This window comes from Canis aureus, chromosome 9, assembly GCF_053574225.1.
Source record: "Canis aureus isolate CA01 chromosome 9, VMU_Caureus_v.1.0, whole genome shotgun sequence".
Taxonomy (NCBI): Eukaryota; Metazoa; Chordata; class Mammalia; order Carnivora; family Canidae; genus Canis; species Canis aureus.
The window spans coordinates 48,074,197-48,096,873 of NC_135619.1; the positions used below are offsets into that span (position 1 = coordinate 48,074,197).

Consider the following 22,677-nt stretch of genomic DNA (forward strand, 5'->3'; position numbering starts at 1 on the left):
ATTTCTTAGGAACTTTTTGAGAAATACTATGATTTGAAACACAGGGCAGCCCGGGTGGCTCAGCGGTTTAGCGCCACCTACAGCCCAGGGCATGATCCTGGAGACCTGGAATCGAGTCCCACGTCAGGCTCCCTGCATGGAGCCTGCTTCTCCCTCTGCCTGTGTCTCTGCCTCTGCCTCTGTCTCTCTCTCTCTTGATTAAATAAATAAAACCTTTAAAAAAAAAAAAAAAGAAAGAAAGAAACACAGAAGAACATGACTTAGGGCAAGATATTAGATCTTAGTAGCCTGAACCTGTGTTTCTAAGGGTGAATTTGCATATTAATAGCAGAGAGTGACTGATCTGGACATGAACTTGAAAGCTGTCAGCAGTGACAAACTGGAAATAAAGCTCTCTGGCTTGTATAATTCTTGTTTTGACCTCACATTTCACATGATTGTAATTCAGACCTCTTCTGTAGGTGAATATCACTCTGTAGGTGAATGTTAACCAACTCCCAGTGCAGTGCAGTAGCATCTCAGGAGGGTTGTTAGTGCTGCTGTTACTGAACTATGAGTTTCATGTAGCATGTTATATAGAATAATAGAGGATTAGGACAGATTTAGCCTCAGTTAAACTAGTAGGGTAATAAAATTAAAATGTGGACCCAAAATACATATCCAAAGCCCTGGATCATTTCAAGACTATATTAGGAAATTAAGTACTGGTACTTGCTACTCTAATCATTCCACTTGACAGTAGTCATCAGATCTGATGACAAAGACCACATGATAAACTTCACTAAAATGCATCTACTGTCCTCGAATGTTTGAATTTCTTTTCCTCCAAATAAAGAGTGAATTTACTCCTCAAGTGATTTTACTGTGATCTAAACTGTTGGAATGAAGTCAATGTCCCATATTATTTAGGAAATTACTGATAAGGGATATATTATTAGAAAGGCTCTGTGGAAAATGGAGTACTATTTTGAGGATCATGGAGAACATACACATTTGGGAACAAACAGAGTTTCCATCTTCAGACTAGCTTTATAGTTTTGAGCCTAATCAGTGTGTTTAAAAGAAAAAGATGACTAAATTAAAATTTTTTTAAAACTTCAGAATTTCTCAAAAGGCACTTAATCTATTAATATATCTGCTATGTATATAAAAGATACAAAAGGCACTTAATCACTATTAATATATCTGCTGTGTATATAAAAGATAAAATAAATACTCTTTTATATAGCATGATTATCTAACAGCTCTAGATAGACATCTTTAGTTAATTCTAAATAGTATGACAGGTGTTTTCTCTGTCAGAGAAGAAGCTGAGGCATAGGGAATCTGTATTTTATGATACCTTAGGTCTTTGCCCCTATCTCTCCCTACAGTTGTTTTTACCTGTTGCTGCTAGATCCATTTCCTTACATGTTTCTTTGGGTATGGCATTATTAGTGTTTCTCACCTATATTTGGCCCAACACACTTGGGCACAGCTCACTCTTAGTAGCCATGACTGACAACAATGGTGGCAAACGGTGGGAGTTGGAATCAGGAACCCAGGAGCCACAGAAGGCTGGTGGGAAGGGGGAAGGTAGAGAACACAAATACAACCTGGAGAAATTCCATAATTCTGATTTACCTTTGAGGAGGATGAGATTGACCTATGCAGTAGCCAGAACAATATTTATTGAGCATCATTTTGAGCCAGATGCTGGGTTGTGGAAATCTCCAACATTCATATATTATACTCATATATTTCATATATTGTTCACAAAAGTGAACAAATAGACTTATATATCAAAAGAAAGGATATACATACACATTCCATACAACCCAGCAATTCTCCCCCTGATAATTACCTAAGAGAATGAAAGTCTATGTCTACACATGTGTGTGCCTAGCTGTTTTGGTTGTAATAGCCCCAAACCGGAAACAACTCAAATGTCCATCAACAGACGAACATACTAATTATGGTTTATCTACATGATAGAATATTACTTAGCAATAAAAAGAAATAAACTACTGTTAGATACCACAACATGAATAAATCTCAAACATTATGCACATAGGAGAAGCCAGACATAAAAAGAGTATATATATACTATCTGATTTTACTTATACGAAATCTAAAACAGGGACGCCTGGGTGGCTCAGTGGTTTAGCGCCTGCCTTTGGCCCAGGGCATGATCCTGGAATCCCAGGATCAAGTCCCACGTTGGACTCCCTACATGGAGCCTGCTTCTCCCTCTGCCTGTGTCTCTGCCTCTCTCTCTCTCTCTCATATGAATGAATAAATAAAACCTTTAAAAAAAAAAAATCTAAAGCCAAACTAGTCTATAGCCACAGAAAGCAGGTTAGTGGTTCCTTAGGATGTGGAGATTGAATGCCAAAAGACAAGAAGGAATGTTTTGGGGTGATGGAAAAGTTTTATATTGTGGCAGTGATTATATGAGTGTGCATATTTGTCAAAATGGGTCTAATTGCGCACTTAAGATGGTATAGTAAAATGAGGTATGTAAATTGTACCTCAAACTTGAAATGATCTTGTTCCCAGAAAGCTAGAAATATAAAATTTCATTTAACTCTTGCCTTGACAGTCATTATCAATGTGTATTTAGCACACTTTATAGGTGTTTTAATTTTTGCTTTTTCCTTTATAGTCTATTTTATTTTAAATTCTCCAATTGATTATATTATGCTTTTACTTTATAAATAAAAACTACTCTAATCTGTGTGATATTTGTAGTTGTACAGTGTTGTATAGCATATTAGTGCTTTCGTATACATCCAGAAGATTATTTTAGTCCAATTTGTAAATGAAGACTCAGAACTCAGGGAAATGAAGCAAAATTGCCTTTATCATGTGTTCTCATGTTCTTGTCCTCTATTTAATCATGTTGTAAAATACTTTACCTCCTTCTCTGTTTTACCTTTTTCATTAGTCTCTTTGAAGATTACATGGTTGTTAGAACTAAAATAAACTAATCAGAGTCTAGTTTGGCTTATAAGTGATATATGATGAAAATCTTAAAATATGTGGTTGAAGACAGAGATCATTTTTTACCACTCCTTGTCTTTCCATTGCTTAGCACAATGCTTGGTGGTCAGTGAATGAAAAATGAATGAGTTTCGTTATTTTCCTGTGTGCACTGGCTTATAACTTTTCAAGTATATTTTTTAAATGGCTTTGAAAACTTTTCTCAGAACTGGGAACATTTTTTCTGTATTTGAAAAATAATGAAAAACATTAAAAAGTGAGCTTCCCCCAAGAGTAAGTATTCTCATCACCCCATACCATTGTATAACCCTTCCAAGAAGCAGTCACTACTAATAATTTGATGAACATCTTTTCTATTTCCCTGAGTTTATAGACATTTCCATCTATATATGCAAATATTTTCCTTTGTGCTACACAGAGCAATCTGTAACACATGATTTTTCCAACCCCTGTTTAATATAACACGGATACTTTCTAAATCAGCATATATAGAGGCACCTCATATTTTTAATGGCTCCATAGTATTCCAGAATGTAATTTTTAACTGTAGTATATTCAACCATTTCCCTATCCATGGACATTCTGCTTATTTCAAATACTTTGCCTCTAAAACAACACTCATCCAACCATCTTAAGCCAATGAAAAGAAATATTTGAACAAGATTAAACATATTCCATCTTGGCATGCCTAATAATTTCCGACTTTGTCCATTTATTAAGAGTATAACTATTGCCTATCTCTGCACTTTGATTTTTCCATTCAAAAGTTGCACCAACACTACTGTACAAAGATATGGTTCCTTTCCTAAAGGACTGTTTGTTGAAAGAGAGCACATCATCTGACATCTAGCTATCTGCTGGTATAAGAAAATGAGCTCCGTATTTAAAAGAAAAGTCAGGATGGTTGGTGTATGATGTACAGAGGTACTGTAAGTGCTAGCTTAGGCCACGTTCTTTAGAAGCAGAGTTGAGAATCCAGGATTCCTGTGCAAGAGATTGACATGGTGCCTTTAGGGGAGTATGAAAGGAAGGGAGAGAAGTAGGAAAGAATAGGGAAGGAGCTAACCAAAACTGTTTTGGCTGAATTCTAGCTCCTGCTGGATTTAGAGTGAGTTCTGGAGCGTCAGTGTCACCAAGAGTTACATGGTGTACCTTGAGCTCCCCCACAGTCAGGTGATGACTTGATGTCAAATGCCAATGATGGCATTTCCTGCCCAGGCAGCTCCATCAACTGAAGGCAGTTCTAAGAGAAGGCAATAACTATGAGCTGTTAAGGGCCAGTGTGCAAAGCAGAGGAGAGGGGAGTGAGTGTACCAGCCCAATAAAAGAAATCTAGACAAGGTACAAGGAAAGTGCTCTACAATCCGGCTTAAAGCTAGTTTTCTAATTTTTTTTTAGTATTTTCTAACTAGACCCTGAGTTCCATGAGAACAGTGCTCGTATCTGTCTTACTACTCTTTCCCAATGTCTAGCACAGTGCCTGGCAACAACATGGAAACCCAGTTCCCACAGAGAGACTTCAGGTTATAATCACCCTTATCAGGTTCTTCCCTGACCTGTGCTTCTCCCCTGTAGAATGTCTTGCCTGGAGCTCTCTCCCTTTCCTGCACGGTGCCTATCTCTCTATCCGCTGAAATTGTCTTCATTCTTTAAGATCCAGTTCAAAACCAGCTGCACTGTGTAACTTTCCCAAATCACATCAACTAGACTTGACAGGTTTTTCAATTAACACTTATAATCATATAATTTTTTAAAAGCAGAATGATACATTCTCTTTAAAAATGTGTTCAAGTTCTGGCTTAATCATTTACTAACTTTCTAAACCTAGGAAGCAGCTAAGACTCTTTGAGCTTCAGATTTGATATTTGCAAAATGCTAGTATTATGTACTAAACCTACCTGGCAAGGTTTTAAGAGATGAAAAAACGTGTTACATTATGTTATGAAGCTTCATTTACGTATACAGAGAATACTTTCATTATTGTTATATAGGCCAGTTCCCAGACATGGAGGTGTATCGTTGGGGAGTTTGCCTTCTTACTCTCACCCATTGCCCCTGCAGTATCACACAATCTGGTCACTTGGCTTGAGTACAGATGAGTTTCTTTACCTGGATGTAAAAATCTATCAACCTCCCTACTATGAATATCTAAGATTGTGTATTCTTCATTTCAGAAGTTCAGATTTATGTTATGGTTATGTGGGTATATGTCCTGAATACCCTGTTAATTTGCAGGTTTCTGAAGGGCGGATATATTCCACATATTCCTTTTTCATCTTGTTCTCTGCCACAGGATCCTGCACATGATAGATATTAAGTAATGGCTTGTGGAATGCAAGAGTGGTTGTTACATAGACCAAGGGATTTCACAGGGAAGACTTGACTAGCTTCTTCAGGACAAGGACTTGTAATCTTATCTTCACTAGATGAGAGGCAGGGTAAAATGCTGTATTGGAATCATTCTAGAGATGTGGCTTTATGTGAAAAGTGCCTTGTAAAGAAACACAACTTAGAGAACTTATGTGGTTTAGTCTTCCTTAACTGATACCAGTGAGACAGTCCTTTAACAGAAAAAATTATGTATGAATGAACACATGTAAAACCCCAGTTGAACAAGAAAAAATAAAAATTGGTAAAATATTTATATAAAACTCAGAAATTAGGATTGGGTTGAAGAATTTTAAAATTCTTCAATGAGCTAACTCCTAACCTGGTTAAATTTAAGACTCTCTAATTTATCTCTAACATTAATATGTGGATATGAAATATTTATATTAAACCAGTATTTCAGAATTTTCATTTAGTAACTGATTAGTAACTCCAGAAGCTTTGATCATTCCACTGGAAGTCCTTCTTTTCCTATAAAATATATATTTTTATTTCTCTGTTTAGGATCATTTCACCTCTCCAGATGAATATGATGACCCTACTGTGCTCTATGAAGCCATTGTGTCTCATGAAAAGAATCTCGTAATAGCCCATGAAGGGGACCCTGCATGGCGGAGTGCAGTCCTTGCCAACTCTCCCTCCCTTCTTGCTCTGAGGCATGTCATGGATGACGGCACCAATGAATACAAGATCATCATGCTGAACAGACGTTACCTGAGCTTCAGAGTCATTAAGGTAAGTTTTTGAGGCATTTATTCATGTCTGGGGGGAAAAATAGAACTTACATAACCTCATCCCAACTTTAAAAAGTGACTGGAACTCTTTTTATAGAAAAAAAAAATGACCATACCACGTTAGCATTGATTGTTTATGAGCACTCAATTTGATTTATTTTGTAATTTATTCTGCCCTCTGAAATTTTTACATGTACCATAAAGCCTTAAAATTTTTACTTATTTCTGTTTTGTCAGTCTTTTATATATGCTCTCTGGGCCACATTTCTTCTTAAAACATCAGCACTAATCTGATTTCCAAGTTGCAAAATAATATTATAGCTTGTACTTTTTGTGTGGTTTTTTGTTTTTTATTAGTTTCATTAATAGAATTTAGTGATTCATCAGTTGCATATAATACCCAGTGCTCATTACATCAAGTGCCCTCCTTTTTTTCTTCTCCTAGATTTTATTTATTTATTCATGAGAGACACACAGAGAGAGGCAGAGACATAGGCAGAGGGAGAAACAGGCTCCCTGTGGGGAGCCCGATGCGGGTCTCAATCCCAGGATCCTGGGATCATGCACTGAGCCACACAGGCACCCCCATCAAGTGCCCTCCTTAATGCCCATCACCCAATTATCACTTCTCCCCACTCACCTCCCCTTGTTTGTTGCTTTTTTAAACATCTCATGGATTCAGGAGACATAATTTATGAAATTTTATTTTAATAGTTTTGTAACGATTCACTTTTTTCCACTTGATTTAATCAACATGCAAAGTCACATCTTTTTAACTCTGAATATTTGTTACTGCTCATTCCTATCAAAAATATTATCTCAGTTACAAAATTCAATGCATTATCAATTTGGAAAACTTGATATTTTTTACCAGACAGGCCAGAGAAAAGAGTTCTTTGTGTGCTTATTATTTAACAGTCCACTATAACAGTGGGAAATTGATGAACTCCTATTCAAATATGACCTACTTGTATTTGTTAACAACTGCTTTTCATAGTTGGTTCTCGTATGTCTTTTGTATCCTTCCCTTTATACTCTTCTGTTGATGTGAATTTCATCCTTGGCCCTTAACCTACTTCCCATGTGTTCTGGTTTTTAGGTTAATAAGGAATGTGTCCGAGGTCTTTGGGCCGGGCAACAGCAAGAACTTGTTTTTCTACGTAACCGCAACCCAGAGAGAGGTAGCATCCAAAATGCAAAACAAGCTCTGAGAAACATGATAAACTCATCTTGTGATCAACCTATTGGCTACCCAATCTTTGTCTCACCGCTGACAACTTCTTACTCTGACAGCCATGAACAGCTCAAAGAAATCCTTGGGGGACCTATCAGTTTGGGAAATATTAGAAACTTCATAGTGTCAACCTGGCACAGGTGAGCCATGCAGCTGCATATCATTGGTAGTGTATCCTGACTCTCTTAATGGAGACAGTTTACATGAATATCAACCTGGAAAGCTTATAGAAAAAATGCAATTGCCATAACACAATATAAACCTATTATATCAGGAATTTCAGAAACTAGTCTGATGTCTTTAGACTCTTATTAGATAAATCTCATGTACAACTCTGCTTAAGAGTCACTGATCCAGCATTTGGTAGAATCTTGAATAGTTCTCTTTTCTTTAATTTTTTTTGGCTCTTTATTGCAGCACAGTGCCACTATTAGGATGTGTGGGCCAACAAACAGCAAATTAGAGAAAAACATAAACTTGTTTTGCTTACCTTCTGTTTTATTCCGTTCTAGCAGTAGGGGGAGCACACTGTACTTACTGAAACTCCTAGTTAGGTGATACTATTGCCATTTTAACAATCCAGTCATCACTCAGATCTGAAATCTGTTGTGTCTTCAAGTAGGTAGATGAATTTTTTCTTTGCCCTTTTTCTAGTAAATTATGATGTTCAATATAGGAACATCATAGTTTGGTGGATGGTGAAGAAAAATTACAGAGTATCTTTTCAATTTCTTATGAGCTTTTGTTTAGATCCTTTAAATAACAGAACTTAAGAAAAACAGAATGTGGGGTTAGGGTGGCAAACTCTAAAATAGGCATTTTCCGTTAGGCATACTAAAAAAAAAAATCACCATTTTAATGTCAGCCCCTATCCAAACAGAAAGAACATAAACCAGAGTGGTGTTCAAAGAAATTTCTTTTCAAAAATCATCTGTTATGCTGGAATTGCCTTAAAGAAATTGAGTTCTCTTTTCCCGAGAGAAATGATAACAGAGATTAGGATGCTCAACTTTCCTGGTTTGCCCAGGACTCAGAGGTCACCTGGGAAGCAGGTTTTCTAGCAAAACTGAGACAGTTGTGGGTAATCCAGGATAGTCAGTCACCCTAATTTAAAAAAAAAAAAAAAAAGGCAAAAATGATTAGAGCAACTCTCTTCCAAGTGTGCTACAGCAGAAATTAGGTTTTCAGGCACTGCACACTTCAGAGGCACCAACACACACTGGCAAGAATCCTATTTCCATCTTAATGTTACAATTTTGTTATGTGCAGTTTATTATGGTTAAGGAAAGATAATGGAGTATGTAAAAGTGAAGGTAGATTAGGAAGAATTGAAGCAATGAGTATAAGAGGGGGATAGTTTTTAGGCCATGCTTTGAAAATGCAGCTGCCTTTTTTTGTTTCTAATATTGATTGCACTTTAAAGACTTTCAAAGATGAACATTAATAGCGTTAAACAGTCAGAATAGTTATAAATAGAATAAGACACCTATCTTGAAGTGATGGTGGGATAATGCTGTTTGCTCTGGTGTTTGTTCCCAGGTTAAGGAAAGGGTGTGGGGCTGGCTGTAACAGCGGTGGCAATATTGAAGATTCTGACACTGGAGGCGGAATGTCCTGCACTAGTAACAATGCGACAAGTGCCAGTGACCCTCATAGCAGTGTGTCCCAGGGAAGCGCTGGAAATCCAGGGCAAGGGTCAGGAGCAGGACTCCATCCTCCAGTCACGTCTTATCCTCCAGCACTAGGTAATGTGAAAACAAAATTATGTGTCTAACCTTCTTAGTATGTGTGTATAAAGAGAATTATGTATTACCAGGGCTCCAGGGTGGCTCAATCAGTTAAGCATCAGACTCTTGATTTCAGCTCAGGTCAGGATCTCAGGGTGATGGGATTGAGCTCCGAATTGGGCTTCATACTGGGCATGGAGCCTGTTGGGAGTCTCTTTCTCCTTCTCCCTCTGCCCCTCCCCATGCCTTTCTATACACTACTTGAGGGTACACACACATTCTCTCTTATTCTCTCTCCCTCCTTCTTTATCAAAAAGAAAAAAGAGAGAAATAATTCTATATTACCTAACTTGGAAATATGTAAAAATAACATTTTGATTGATTCTTGGTTGGACATTATCCTATTTATGTTAATTAAATATATTATTTAATTATAATATAATTCCAAATATATTATTTGGAATATCATTTCTTTGAAAATATCATTTTTAAAATTAATATTTAGTATAATGAATTTAACTTTTCTTTCATTGGACAGTGATTTGGTTTCTTCTGAATGTTATAATTAGCTTTTTTCTTTTTTTATAAAGATTTTATTTATTTATTCATGAGTGACAGAGAGGCAGAGGGAGAAGCAGGCTCCCCACAGAGTAGGGAGCCCAATGCGAGGCTCAATCCCAGGACCATGAAATCATAATATGAGCTGAAGGCAGATATTCAACATGACAGAGCCAGCCAGCACCCTATAATAAACTTTATTAACACTGTTTTCTTGGGTTAGAGACTTTAAAAAAATACAATAACTATATCAAAGTTTATGAGAATATTTAAGATTCATGGCATATAATGCCAAAACTATTTCTAGCAAGTTTTTGTTTTTGTTTTGTTTTTTACCAATTGGTACTCTGTCCAGTCATACATTGGAATGCCCATCCTGAGTTCCCACCTCTGCTCCCTGCTTGCTCAGAGGGACAGGAGAAGGGTAGTCTTTAAGTCATTGTTTTAATTTGCATTGCTCTGATACCTAAGATTGGAAGATTTTATTTTATTAAAAGATTTTATTTATTCAGGAGAGACACACAGAGAGGCAGAGACACAGGCAGAGGGAGAAGCAGGCTCCCCGTAAGAAATCCTTGGATCACAGCCTGAGCCAAAAGCAAGATGCTCAACCACTGAGCCACCCAGGGGTCCCATATTGGAAGATTTTAAAATGAGTTTGGCCCCTTTTTCTTTTTTTGAAGTACCTATTAAGGCTCTTGCCCATTTTTCTCTTTGATTACCTTTTTTAAAAATTTCAAGTTAGTTAACATACAGTGCAGCACTGGTTTCAGTGCTTCATCAGTCTCATACAACACCCAATGCTCATCCCTACACATGCCCTCCTTAACGCCCACCATTCAGTTACCCCACCTCCCCACCCACCTACCCTATAGCAACCCTCAGTTTGTTTCCTAGAGTTGCTTCCTATGGTTTGCCTCCCTCTCAATTTTCATCTTATTTTATCCTTCCTTCCCTTCTCCTATGTTCATCTGTTTTGTTTCTTAAATTCCATATATGAGTGAGATCACATGATATTTCTTTTTCTCTGACTCACTTATTTCACTTAGCATAATACATTCAGTTCCATGGTTATCTTATTCTTGTTTGTATATACTGTATTTGAATTATTTGTCAGTTTTCTGTATTACAAATACCTTTGCCCATTCTATCCCTTGGCTTTCCATTCTCTTCCTGAGAAGGGTTTCTCCTCCTCTTTTGAAAAGTTCTTAATTTTTTTTTTTTTTTTTTTTTATGATAGTCACAGAGAGAGAGAGAGAGAGGCAGAGACACAGGCAGAGGGAGAAGCAGGCTCCATGCACCGGGAGCCCGACATGGGATTCAATCCCAGGTCTCCAGGATCGCACCCTGGGCCAAAGGCAGGCGCTAAAACGCTGCGCCACCCAGGGATCCCTGACAAGAAGTTCTTAATTTTAGTGTAGAGCAATTTACTGATCTTTTCCTTTATGATTAGTGTTTTTTAATATCCTACTTAAGAAAATTTTTCCTATCCCAAGGCAAGAAGGTTTGGGTTTTTGTTTGTTTGTTTTTGTTTTTTGTTTTTTTTGTTTTTTTGTTTCTTTGGTTTTTTACTAATTTACCTTTTACACAAGATCTGCAGTCCACCTGGTATGCAATAGGAATCAGATTTCATCTATTTTCATATGGCTGGTTGGTTGATCCAGAACTGTCTTTTCTGCTCTGCTTCACATGAATGATATGAAGTTTTAAGGCATTTAGTTAAATTAAGAAAAAAAAAAAATCCAATAGCATTGGAATTAAGACTCTAAATAGGTGTATTACCAACATTTTATAATTTCTATTTTGACTTCTGAGTGAAAAGCTGAAACTTTCAGTGTGCTTTAAATACTCTCATTTTGATCAGCTCTTTATTTTCAGATAGAAAGTATGTGAAGCATTTTTTAAAATATAATTAAAAACTATTTCCTAATCTTCACATTTCTATTATAAGTCAGGAAAAGATGAACCTGATGAATCATATCAAGCCATTTGAAAAAGAACACAAAAGGACACACTATTCAGTATCACTGATGATTCATATTTAGTAGTAATCCCTTAGTGGATATGAAAATCACAGTGTGGCATCACCATCTCTCTGTAGACTGTGTAGTTTGTCATTGGAATGGATTGCAAGGACATTAGTTCTATGCTCTGAGAAATAGTAGTTACAGCTCTTGCTGCATAGTAGACCCTTAATAAATATTTCTTGTCTTATTTCCATGAGATATTTCATTTCTGAAATATGAAAGAGGTGTTCTTATTATCCTGAAACATTTCTGTGGAATATATTTTAGGATTTATCCCAATGTTAAATTCTGATAGCTTCTGAAATTATATGGTTTTTTTTGTCCCAGAATTTTAATTTTATAAAGCTTTAGCAAATTATATTATCAAAACCACATAAGAAAAGAGATCTCAGATATTCGTTTCTTTTTGACAACATTAAAAGTTTTAGGTATAGGGGTGCTTGGATGGCACAGTCGATTAAGCATCCAATTCTTGGTTTTAGCCCAAGTCATGATCTTACAGTGGTGAGATGAAGCCCCGCATTGTGTTCTATGCATAGCAGGGAGTCTGCTGGAGATTTTCTCTCTCTCTCTTTCCCTCTCCCCCCACTTGTGCATGCACACTCTCTCCCTCTCTCAATAAAAAATAATTTTTTTTTTAAAGTTATAGCTATATGGACAGCCCCGGTGGCGCAGGGGTTTGGTGCTGCCTGCAGCCCAGGGTGTGATCCTGGGGACCCAGGTCGAGTCCTATGTCAGGCTCCCTGCATGGAGCCTGCTTCTCCCTCTGCCTGTGTCTCTGCCTCTCTCTCTCTGTGTCTTTCAGGAATAAATAAATACAATCTTTAAAAAAAGAAAAAAAAAAAAGCTTTAGGTATAAATGTTAAATTCAGTGAATTCACCAAGTAATTACTTAAGGGAAAAACTCTTAGAAACTACCAAAAAAAAAAAAAAGTGTTTGAATGATTCCAGTTAGAATGAGTGCTGTTGTTTATCCTTCGCTAGGCACGAGCCACAGCTCCCATTCCGTACAGTCCAGCCTGGTCAGACAGTCCCCTGCTCGAGCCTCAGTGGCCAGCCAGTCTTCTTACTGCTACAGCAGCCGGCACTCGTCTCTCCGAATGTCCACCACAGGATTTGTACCTTGCCGGCGCTCTTCCACAAGTCAGATATCCCTTCGAAACTTACCATCCTCCATCCAGTCCCGCCTCTCTATGGTGAACCAGATGGAGCCCTCTGGTCAGAGCGGCCTGGCCTGTGTGCAGCATGGCCTACCTTCTTCCAGCAGCTCTAGCCAGAGCATCCCAGCCTGCAAACATCATACTCTGGTGGGCTTTCTTGGGACAGAGGGAGGTCAGGCCAGTGCCACTGATGCCCAGCCAGGCAACATCTCAAGTCCTGCCAATAACTCACACGCCAAAAGGGGGGAAGTGATTTACAGAGTCCAGGTGAGTAAGCACACCATTCTTGTGCTGTATGTGTCACTCGTTTGTCCTTATTTTTTGTCAAGTGAAGGATTCTGGTGAGAACACACCTTCATATTACTTAATGTGAAGATTAGAACATTTTTAATATTGAACAAGTTTCTGCCAGCGTGAGAACTGAAAGCAAGTAGCTCTTCAGTGGTGATTTTTGTTCCCACTCAGCTTTTGTGTGGCCATTGAAGTAAGGTCTGCCAGTGGGCTAAAAGGAATTCAGGAGGTGGCCCTTTAGATTGCTTTTTGTTCAATTATAGGCAGTGGAAAGCTTGAGACACAGAGTCTGAAAGAAATTTTGTTTGAGATTATGTAATTGTCATCAGAAAGAAAAAATTGAATTGGAAATGACCCCTATTTATTTGCAATTTAGATTGTAGATCCCAGTCAAATTCTGGATGGAATCAACCTGTCAAAAAGGAAGGAGCTGCAGTGGCCTGATGAGGGTATTCGGTTGAAAGCTGGGAGAAACAGCTGGAAAGACTGGAGTCCTCAGGAAGGCATGGAAGGCCATGTAAGTTCTCTTATGAAGCTGACCTATGGTCTCACTTTTTTGTAGCCTGACTTGTGTGTTTTTAGCTAATTTTATGTGCTTGCTTTTTTAAATGTACCTTTTGCTAAATTACCAAAAGATACTACCTCTAATTTTAAGTGAATTTTGTCAATATTTTCAAGGTCTTTGCCACTAATCTATTGTATTCTGAATCATTAGGTGATTCACCGATGGGTGCCTTGCAGCAGAGATCCAGGTACTAGATCCCACATTGACAAGACAGTACTTCTGGTCCAGATTGATGATAAATATGTGACTGTCATTGAAACTGGGGTACTAGAACTTGGGGCCGAAGTGTGAGCCAGTGTTTTATAACTACATTTCTTTTCCCTCTCCATTCCAAGATGTTGGAAAAAGAGAGGCGAGCGTGGAAGATGCCTGCAGGTATTCTTTGCTCCTGTATGGGAGAGACTTGGATGGAGAGCAGGCTTGGTTAAGCGCCTCTCCTTTGCCCTTCACCTTGACTCCTGTCACTGTCTCCATCCCCAAATAAAGCTGAAATATTTTTTTAAGTTAGCTGCTGAGAAAACATTTTGCATGAAGGATAAAGTTCTGTTACAATACATCTTTAAAAAAGGTTTTTTCCTATGTATTGCCTATGCTTTACATCAACAAACTCTTTATTTCTAAACTACGATCTCATATTTTTCTAATTTCTTTGCCAAAAATAATTGCCATGTTTGGTCACAGAACATGAAATCCATTTACCTTGATTTTTAAGAACAGACCAGTATATAAAACCTTCAGTTCGACGTTTAGCAGTATGAACGTTTAATGTACAGTGAAAGAGACTATGAACATAGATTTATCTTATTCCTTGAGCGCTAAAAACTTTAATGAGAAAACTGCACTAATTTTTTACAACAATGCACTAAAGTCTGAGATTTCTCAGAACATTTATTTATATATAAAAAAATAAAATACCATTATTTAAATTGCCTTTGGGATTAACCCCTTCCCTTTCCTTACACATACATAGCAGAACTGTGCTGCTGCTTTTCTGTTAGTAATCTGCACTTCATGCCAGTACATTGGGTGTTTTCTTTAAAATGAACACTAAATCTCAAGATATACTTAACTTCACCATTGGCATTTCCTGGAGACCATAGTCAGTGCATCGGTCCTGTGAACACCACTGCCAGCTCCTGTGTCCACATGTCAGATGAACTCCAGCAACAGGTGTGCCCCAGGCAGTCTGCTTCTCTCCACTTGGGGCAAGCCCTGCTGGGGTCGATTCTGGGAAGAAAATATTTTCGTTTTTCAAAGAAGAAGATGAACATCCAAGAATTTAAAGAGAGAATCAGTTGCTTTTCTTTTAAGAGTTATTAGCTCTTGATGTTACTCACGTGCAGTTCAGTTAATCAAGTAAAATTTTTTCAAAAACAAGATTATCCAAATGGTGCAGTTCTTATTGTTATATCCCTCTTGAATAACCTCACCTTTTGTTTTGCTCCTCTCTTCTTTTTTCTATTACTTGAATTTTTTTCCTGTAATTTATAGTGTGTAGGTGTAATTTGAAATATTTATAACTGTGAAATTGACTTCATATGTTGTCTCATAAATTTTATTGGTTTTTTAAAAAATATGCGTGTATTCAGGGAAATATATAATTCAGATTTACAATTGGGTTAGGTGGAAACTGCAGTTTAGATTTCATTTTCAACTCTTGGCATTTTTTAAACCCTTCAGAGAACTTTCCCCTTTTGTGTGAAACTCCAAAGACGACTGTGTATCTCCTCTGAGCATTTAGGAGCAGCCATCTTTCTACCCCTCTGTAAATGTGATGTGAAAAGAAGCAGGTGAAATTGACTTAAATCATATAATTTAGTTATCCAGTGCATCCAAAGTGTTACTAATTCAAACATGGCACGAGCCCTATTTCCAGTACTCACTGACCACATGTGCCTGACCACATGTGTCTTGGATGGTAACAGGTTTAAGGTGTCTTGATCAGGTGATGGGGAGAGAAGCTGCCACCTTCCTTGCTCCCTACTGCTGCTCCTACAGTATAGTGTAACACTTCAGTAGAAGGAAGGGAAATTAAGGAAATCAGTAGCTAATATATGCCACCCAAATGCATTTTTATCCCAAAATCTATTTGGCCCTTTTCTAATTTAAAATTTCTATAGTAATTCAGGACTCAGTGTGCCACACACAGAGGTTTCCATACTTCACACTTTGCAAAATTTACTGTTTAAGAACATTTGTCGAATGATTTACTGAACCTTTACACAAAGGATACCCTTTCTAAATTGACCAGTTAAAAAGTATTTTCCTGATACTGTTGTGACATTCTGTATTTGCCTCATTTTGGCAAATCTACAGTATGTCATTAAGGTTTAGGCTTTTGTTTTTCTCTTCTCAAACAGTATCTGATCTGTCTAACCATCTACATTTATTTAAAATATTCTCAAAGGAATTGTGATTCCTGCTGCTTGTTTTCTTTCTAAAGTGAATATGATCTTTTCATGGTCATTACCTAAATGGGAAGATAGTGGAGCCCTTTCAGTCTTAAATGAAGGATAATTCATTTTCCTCCATGGGGGAAAAATCAGAGCTTCAGGAGGGCTAGAATTATTTTTATTTCTAGCCTCCCACTCCCAATGTGTTAAATACATTATACACTCTAAAAACACAAGACTAGATTTTATACAGAATAGATATATTGGGTCTTGATTTGGGGTGGTAACTATGGACATTCTTCTCAAAACAAGTTGAATTTTATTATCAAGTAGCCCTGTAGTGAAGTTATGAATTAGGAACCCTAACAGGATCCTTGTTTGTATTTTTTAAGTCTAAAACTGATAGTCTTTTTAAAGTCAAAATAGTTCTCTAATAATTATGTTGGAGGAAGCAGTAATTATTGAAGGAAAGATTCACTTTTAATAATTGGACCTAAATCACTACATAGAAACATATGTGCTTCCATTAAGTAGAATGATCATCCTTAGTCTACCTTCTCCACCCCACCTTGGAGAGTAGTGAGCTGTTTGTTTAGGTTCCCTGATTAACTTTCTTCATCAGTGTACAAAAGCTAGTGTCTTTCATTCACAATTGCCAAAACTTTCAGAGTTCCATCATTTGAAAATAAGAATATGTAATTAAAATACTAGCTTTTTATGCATTTCCCTTAAACAGAGTTTCATTGATAACTTACTGGTCTTTTTCTTATTTGGTTTTGGTTTTTCCTTCCTTTGAGAGTCCTGGAGTGAATTATAAATTGCTAGCTGTTTTTCTTATTTCCTCATTCAGTGGCAAAAATCTTTTTTTTTTTTTTTTTTTTTTGGCAAAAATCATTTTATAACTCAAATTTAAACTTTTGGTTAATCTTCCAGCTTGTAACGTGTGTATGAGTCCTCTTTTTACACCATTTTCAGTACTTGATAAAACTTTAAATATTCACTTTTTTCTTGAGAATTCTAAATTTTCCAAGAGTCTAGATTAATATAAGCTGTTGATATTTAAGGGGCTTGGGAGAGTAGGTGGTGAGACTGTATATTTTTTAAGGTAAGAGGAGATTAATTACCTTTCAGGAAATTAATGAATAAACTTCATCAGTGTTCTGCCTTCTTTGGGTTTCTATTATTGGAAGATGAGCTTCCATTAGATTTGAAGTAGTTTTAAAAATATTTCAAGTATATCTGAGATACTTCTACTAATCCTTGAAACAGAAGTAGACAATGTTTCTATCCTGAGTGAGGTGTGGAAAATCACTCTGTGCACCAAATATCAGGCAATGAAAATGTAAGTTTTTATGTAGAGACTAAGCTTATTGGGAAGATGTGTTTTTCTTCCTGTGTTGCTTTATTTTTCTATCCTCTATCAGCATATAAAAAACAGCCTCAAATCTAAGCAAGGGTAGCTTAGCCTTAATAAATTCCACTTTGCTTCTGCCTCTGCTTAGAAATTCTTCATTTGGTGGATTGCTGCACTGAGTCACTCATCCAGAACGAGGTCTTTTAAACTTATGATTTGCCCAGAGTCTAAAATTATCTTCTTTAACTTTCAAAAATCTTTCCTCCTAAATATATGACTTGAGAAAAAGATACCTTAGTAATTTTGCTTGAGAAGTCCTTGAATTTATGTTTACTAGTGATTAAGTTATAAACTGCTGTCCAGATTAATTACCTTTTTGTTTATCTTCCTTATTCTTTCATTAATATAGACAATCCCCCACCCCTTTGTTTAAGCCCTCAGGATTCATTCTTGTTCTTTTCTGTAGTGTATAATGTAATCATGCAAATTACTTTGCCTAGACTTAGACCCAGTCTAGTTTTTCCTTTGATATGATAAATTGTTCAGATAAGGTATCCAACATCAATTTTTATTCCAAAGGCTTTTTCTTTAATTCTAAAATGAGTGGAAAGAATAATGTCAATCAAGGCTAAAATGATACTGGGAACTTTTTGGTTTCAGTCTTATGTAGAAATTGAGTTTTATTGATCTAGAGAAAGAGAAAAGTCATATATGACCATGTATTTGTGCAGTGTAAGTTTGACTATTACATTGGGTATCTGTAGGGGTTTTTAAGTATTTAAAAACCAGCTTCTCTCTTCTTCATTTTTCTATTTAAAAAATCTGGTTGGTATACACCTAGGCCTTCTCATGTTTAGCTTGTGAAATGTTTAGTAAGAATTGTGACTGGAAAGGAATTAATTATTATACAAGTAGATCTGGTAGGTATGTGAGTGGAGCATTAATTTTGCTTGAAACAAATATATTTTCTGCTTTGAATCACCTCACCAGGGTCATCTCAAGAATTACGTATAAGAATTTCTCTTTATTGCCTATCAGCCACATATTCTTTCTGAAGTAGAGTAAATAAGTTCTATTTACGAGCTGAACTTTATTATCTGTCATTTTATGGAAGCAACACAACAACATTCTTTGGGGGAACCAGAACCGATTGTCATCGCAAGGTTACATGACAACGCTTTCGTAAGACATACCTATTATATAGGGTCAGACCTTTTTTCCTATGCCCAGCTCTGCACCTGACAATTTGTGATTCAGTGGAGCCATGCTAGAAGGAACAATGGTCATGGAAGATGATGGTAAGGATGGATACCTGCGTGTTACTTGCACAGATGATGTGATGCCTTGGTATTCAGAACAGAGTAGTAGGTAGAAAATGAGATGGCTGCTCCAGATGACTCTCGGGTTTAGTGTGACTGTGGTTGAACAAGATTTTTTATACCTGAAGCTTGATTCTGCAACCAAAATAACAGAAATGTGGGGGAAATCATGTCTGCTTATGCTTTTTAAAGCTTACAGTTTAAGTAAAAATAAATTGTAAAAACTGGTTACCTTACCTTTCTACAATGAGCTCTGCATGAGGAAATGGAAGGAAGAATGCTAAAAATGGTTCAGGAAGATCTGTGTGAGGAAGGAAAATGGGTTTCCCTTTTCTGATCATGGGCTCTGAAAGCATTCATTGCCTTTACCAGCATTCAGTATAAACCAGAGATAAGAATATATGTACTCGCGTGGGTCCGTGAGTGTGTGTGTGTGTCTGGATGTTTGTTATTCTAAATAGCTTGTAAATATTGTAGTTGTTTAAAATGGAAAATAAAAGCTGAGATTGTTTTTTTCTTTGCAAATATATTGCATCAAAAATACAGTATTGACGGTGGATAAAAACACTGAGGAAATAAATTTTTTTTTCATTTTGCCTTCTGTCCATTTTTGTCAAATTAAGAAAAATTCAAGTATACCATATTAAGCTCTGCATAGCATATTTTAAAACATGTACTTGGTTCTGAAATCATTTTAATCAGAAGCTTTGGCCTGTAAACATGAATCAGCTGACATGTACATATTTCATATTAAAAGGATATCTTTTCATACTTGGTAGAAAGGTGGTAGTTTATATCTTTTATCTCAATGTGTCATATTAATGATATTAGATGGAACATGTAGGATAATAGTGTACATGTGTTCACCACATTACACTAAGTTACTATATAAAAAAGGAAGTGAACATTTGGATTATGGTCATCAAAATCAGGCAAACGCTAACCTGAGGCATGTTCTTAACCCACTTTTTATCTGTATAATACTTAAAGAAAGTACAAGCTGACCCAACAATGAGAATAGATACACTCGTGATCAAATCACTTAAGCCATTAGTGAGTCATTTTAGCTATTAGTAACAACCCAAACCACCAGGCTGCAGATTATGTGCCATCTATATCAGAGTCCCAGACAGTTTGCTGTCTTCCCGCCCAGGATCACAGTGGCACAACTGGAAATGTGGTATTTAGTCTTTTTTCTAGTGACAGGAAACCTGCTGAGTTAAATGAAACACATTTTCAAAGAAAGAAATTACTCATATATGTGAGCTGTATCAACCTTAAGAGCCAGAGACTCAAGGAGGGGGGAGTGACGTGACATGTAAGTCCCATAAAACCTTTTCATCGTTCTTAAAGTACAGTTTACTGGATTTTTCCTCCTAAAGGATCCAGAAGTTTTGCTGATGGGTAGCCACTGAATCTCACCAGATTAGATGCATTTTCCTGTGGAGAAGGTGAAAACGGCCTTGTGAAGTAAGGGCATGACCAAATGGTGGTTTCTTGGGTATTCAGGCTGCATTCATTATACAAAATACGTGTTTCATTCCCCCTTATTGTGCTAATATGTGCTTATTAAAGGAAATTAAGTATAACTAAACTTCATACTTGGGGAAAATGTAATTTGGTGTAAGAGAATACCTGGATTGCTTTGTAACTTCTTAGGATACACAGAAACAGCAAGTGGCTAGAGATGAATCCATCTTGTCTGGCAGCCTTTTAAGAAAACATTCAATTTCAATGTGCAGTATAAACTGTGCCCAAAGGAAGAGTCCTTCTTTGGTCCAGGGCTCCCTATTGCTGCCCAGAATCTTGTGTGAATATATAATAATTGGCCTACATAAAAATACTCTAGGTCTCCAGTCCAATTCTAAAGCACATACTCTTGACCTTTTTTTTTTTTTAAGATTTACTTATTTATTCATGAGAGACAAGGACTGATAAAGGCAGAGACACAGGCAGAAGGAGACACAGGGAGCCCGATGTGGGACCCAATCCCAAATCGCAGGATCGTGGCCTGAGCCAAACAAAGGCAGGTACCCCAACCACTGAGCCACCCAGGCGTCCCAACCATGTGTTTATCAGATAAAAACATCCCAGGACAATGATGAATTTGAGCTGACACCAAGTAGTGCCTCTGTTCATTATACTCTTAATGGTTAATCGGTTTGTTCTCACACACCACCACAACTTCTTGGTTTTCTACCAATACAGTGTAGCATAAATGGAGGGTGTACCTTTCTTCAGACAGAAGCAGGTTTGTCTAGCTTATAAATTTGGGAGTGACTCCTTTTGTACAATTGCAATATAAAACTATTCATTTAAATAGTTTCAAAATACTAATTTACTTGGGATGCTTATACTTGCAAGAAAGAAAACTCATTTCAAAGTTGCTGAATATAGGAAATTGGTTCACTGCAAAATTAAGGGTAGACTGGGCTTTCAGGATTGGTTTGTTCATGTTACTCCAACTCTGTATATCTGTGATTTTTTTTCCCTCTACCTCCTATGTATGCTGGCTTCCTTTCAGATTTTGGCTGTCTGTAGGTCTGGAACCCCATTCTATACCCATCAGAAAGAAAAAAACTAACAGTTACCTCTCTTACATGAGAAAATTTCCTAGAAGCCTCAGCATAGTTCTTGCACCTTTTTTTTTTTTTTTTTGTAAAGATTTTATTTTATTTTATGATCTTCTAAACCAGTCATGGACAAAAACAGAATTACCATGATTGGCTCAGACAAATCAGAGCTAGCCTCAAAGCTGGAGTCCGTTCCCCAAACAGTGTGGTTGCTACACAGTGCATGCAAAAGCATTGACTACAATGTCCACAACAGATTTGTATATAGTTCTCCAAAATTTAAGTATTGTTTTTAAGAAACAGGGACTCAGACCACCTGAAAATTAGGTGTTTCTTCTAGGATGCATCTGTAGCAGATCTAGAGCAGAAAATCAGCAGATACTTAGGGGGACACAGGTCCAGATGTTTGCTCTCCTTTTCTCAGGGGTTGCCTTACATCTCATGTCAATTTTGCTTTTCTCTGTGTAAATTATTTCCTTCCTTAGATTATTTTGTGTTGGGGAGGGGGGAAGTTCCCTGTGAAACCAACTGGACCTGGAACAATTTTTTGGCAAATGCTTCTAATTATGGATTAAGATTTTTCTGTATTGTTAGTTTGGGCAAGTTGGTTTTTTCTAGGACTGCAGTTCTCAAACTTTTGGGTCTCTTAATACTTGGAAAAAAAATTACCAAGCACTCACCCCATCCCAAAGAGCTTTTTTTTTTATTATTATTATTAAAGATTTTATTTATTTATTCATGAGAAACACAGAGAAAGAGGCAGAGACACAGGCAGAGAGAGAAGCAGGCTCCACGCTGGGAGCCCGACGTGGGACTCGATCCTGGGACTACAGGGTCACACCCCGGGCCAAAGGGCAGGCGCCGAACCGCTGAGCCACCCAGGGATCCCCAAGAGCTTTTGTCTATGTGGTTTATATCAGTATTTGTTGCATTAGAAATTAAAACCTGTTTTAAAAATACTATTTCTAAATGAATAAACTCAAAGAATTAATAAACTCATTACGTGTTAACATTCTTTATTTGAAATTAAGCTTCTAACTTAAATGTGTAACATCTGAACTCTTACCTGCTTCTACATACAGCGTATTGCATTATATTATTTTGGTTGAAGCATATGAGGAAAACCTGGCCATATATATATATATATATATATATATATATATTTGGAAGAGAAGAGTTATTTTAATAGTCTTTTCAGGAAATTGTTGATATTCTGTTTTATACTTCACTAAAATTAGACAAGTGGTACTTTCTTAAAGGTCAGTTGTGATATAGAATCCCATTTGTCTGGATTATTTTAAAATCTGTTGCCTTACCTAACTTGGAATGGATCTTTTACCTGGGTGTGATTTTGTAACACCATTTATTTATA

General features: G+C 36.9%; 1 protein-coding gene across 13 annotated transcripts in view; it reads left to right on the forward strand.

The window, feature by feature from the left end:
* PCNX1 (pecanex 1) overlaps positions 1-22,304 on the forward strand; it is a 163,706-nt gene extending 141,402 nt beyond the window's left edge. For 9 of the 13 annotated variants that reach the window (XM_077909812.1, XM_077909815.1, XM_077909813.1 and 6 more), the window contains 7 exons: positions 5,875-6,105; positions 7,204-7,478; positions 8,878-9,083; positions 12,635-13,077; positions 13,478-13,618; positions 13,817-13,853; positions 22,049-22,304. In XM_077909812.1, the coding sequence (XP_077765938.1) occupies positions 5,875-6,105; positions 7,204-7,478; positions 8,878-9,083; positions 12,635-13,077; positions 13,478-13,618; positions 13,817-13,853; positions 22,049-22,278 (1,563 nt within the window). In that variant the 3' untranslated portion in view covers positions 22,279-22,304. Of the gene's footprint in view, positions 1-5,874; positions 6,106-7,203; positions 7,479-8,877; positions 9,084-12,634; positions 13,078-13,477; positions 13,619-13,816; positions 19,330-22,048 lie in introns of those variants that run through there. The other 4 variants (XM_077909820.1, XM_077909826.1, XM_077909819.1 and 1 more) reach the window with 3 other exon arrangements.
* Positions 22,305-22,677: the final 373 nt, after the last annotated feature.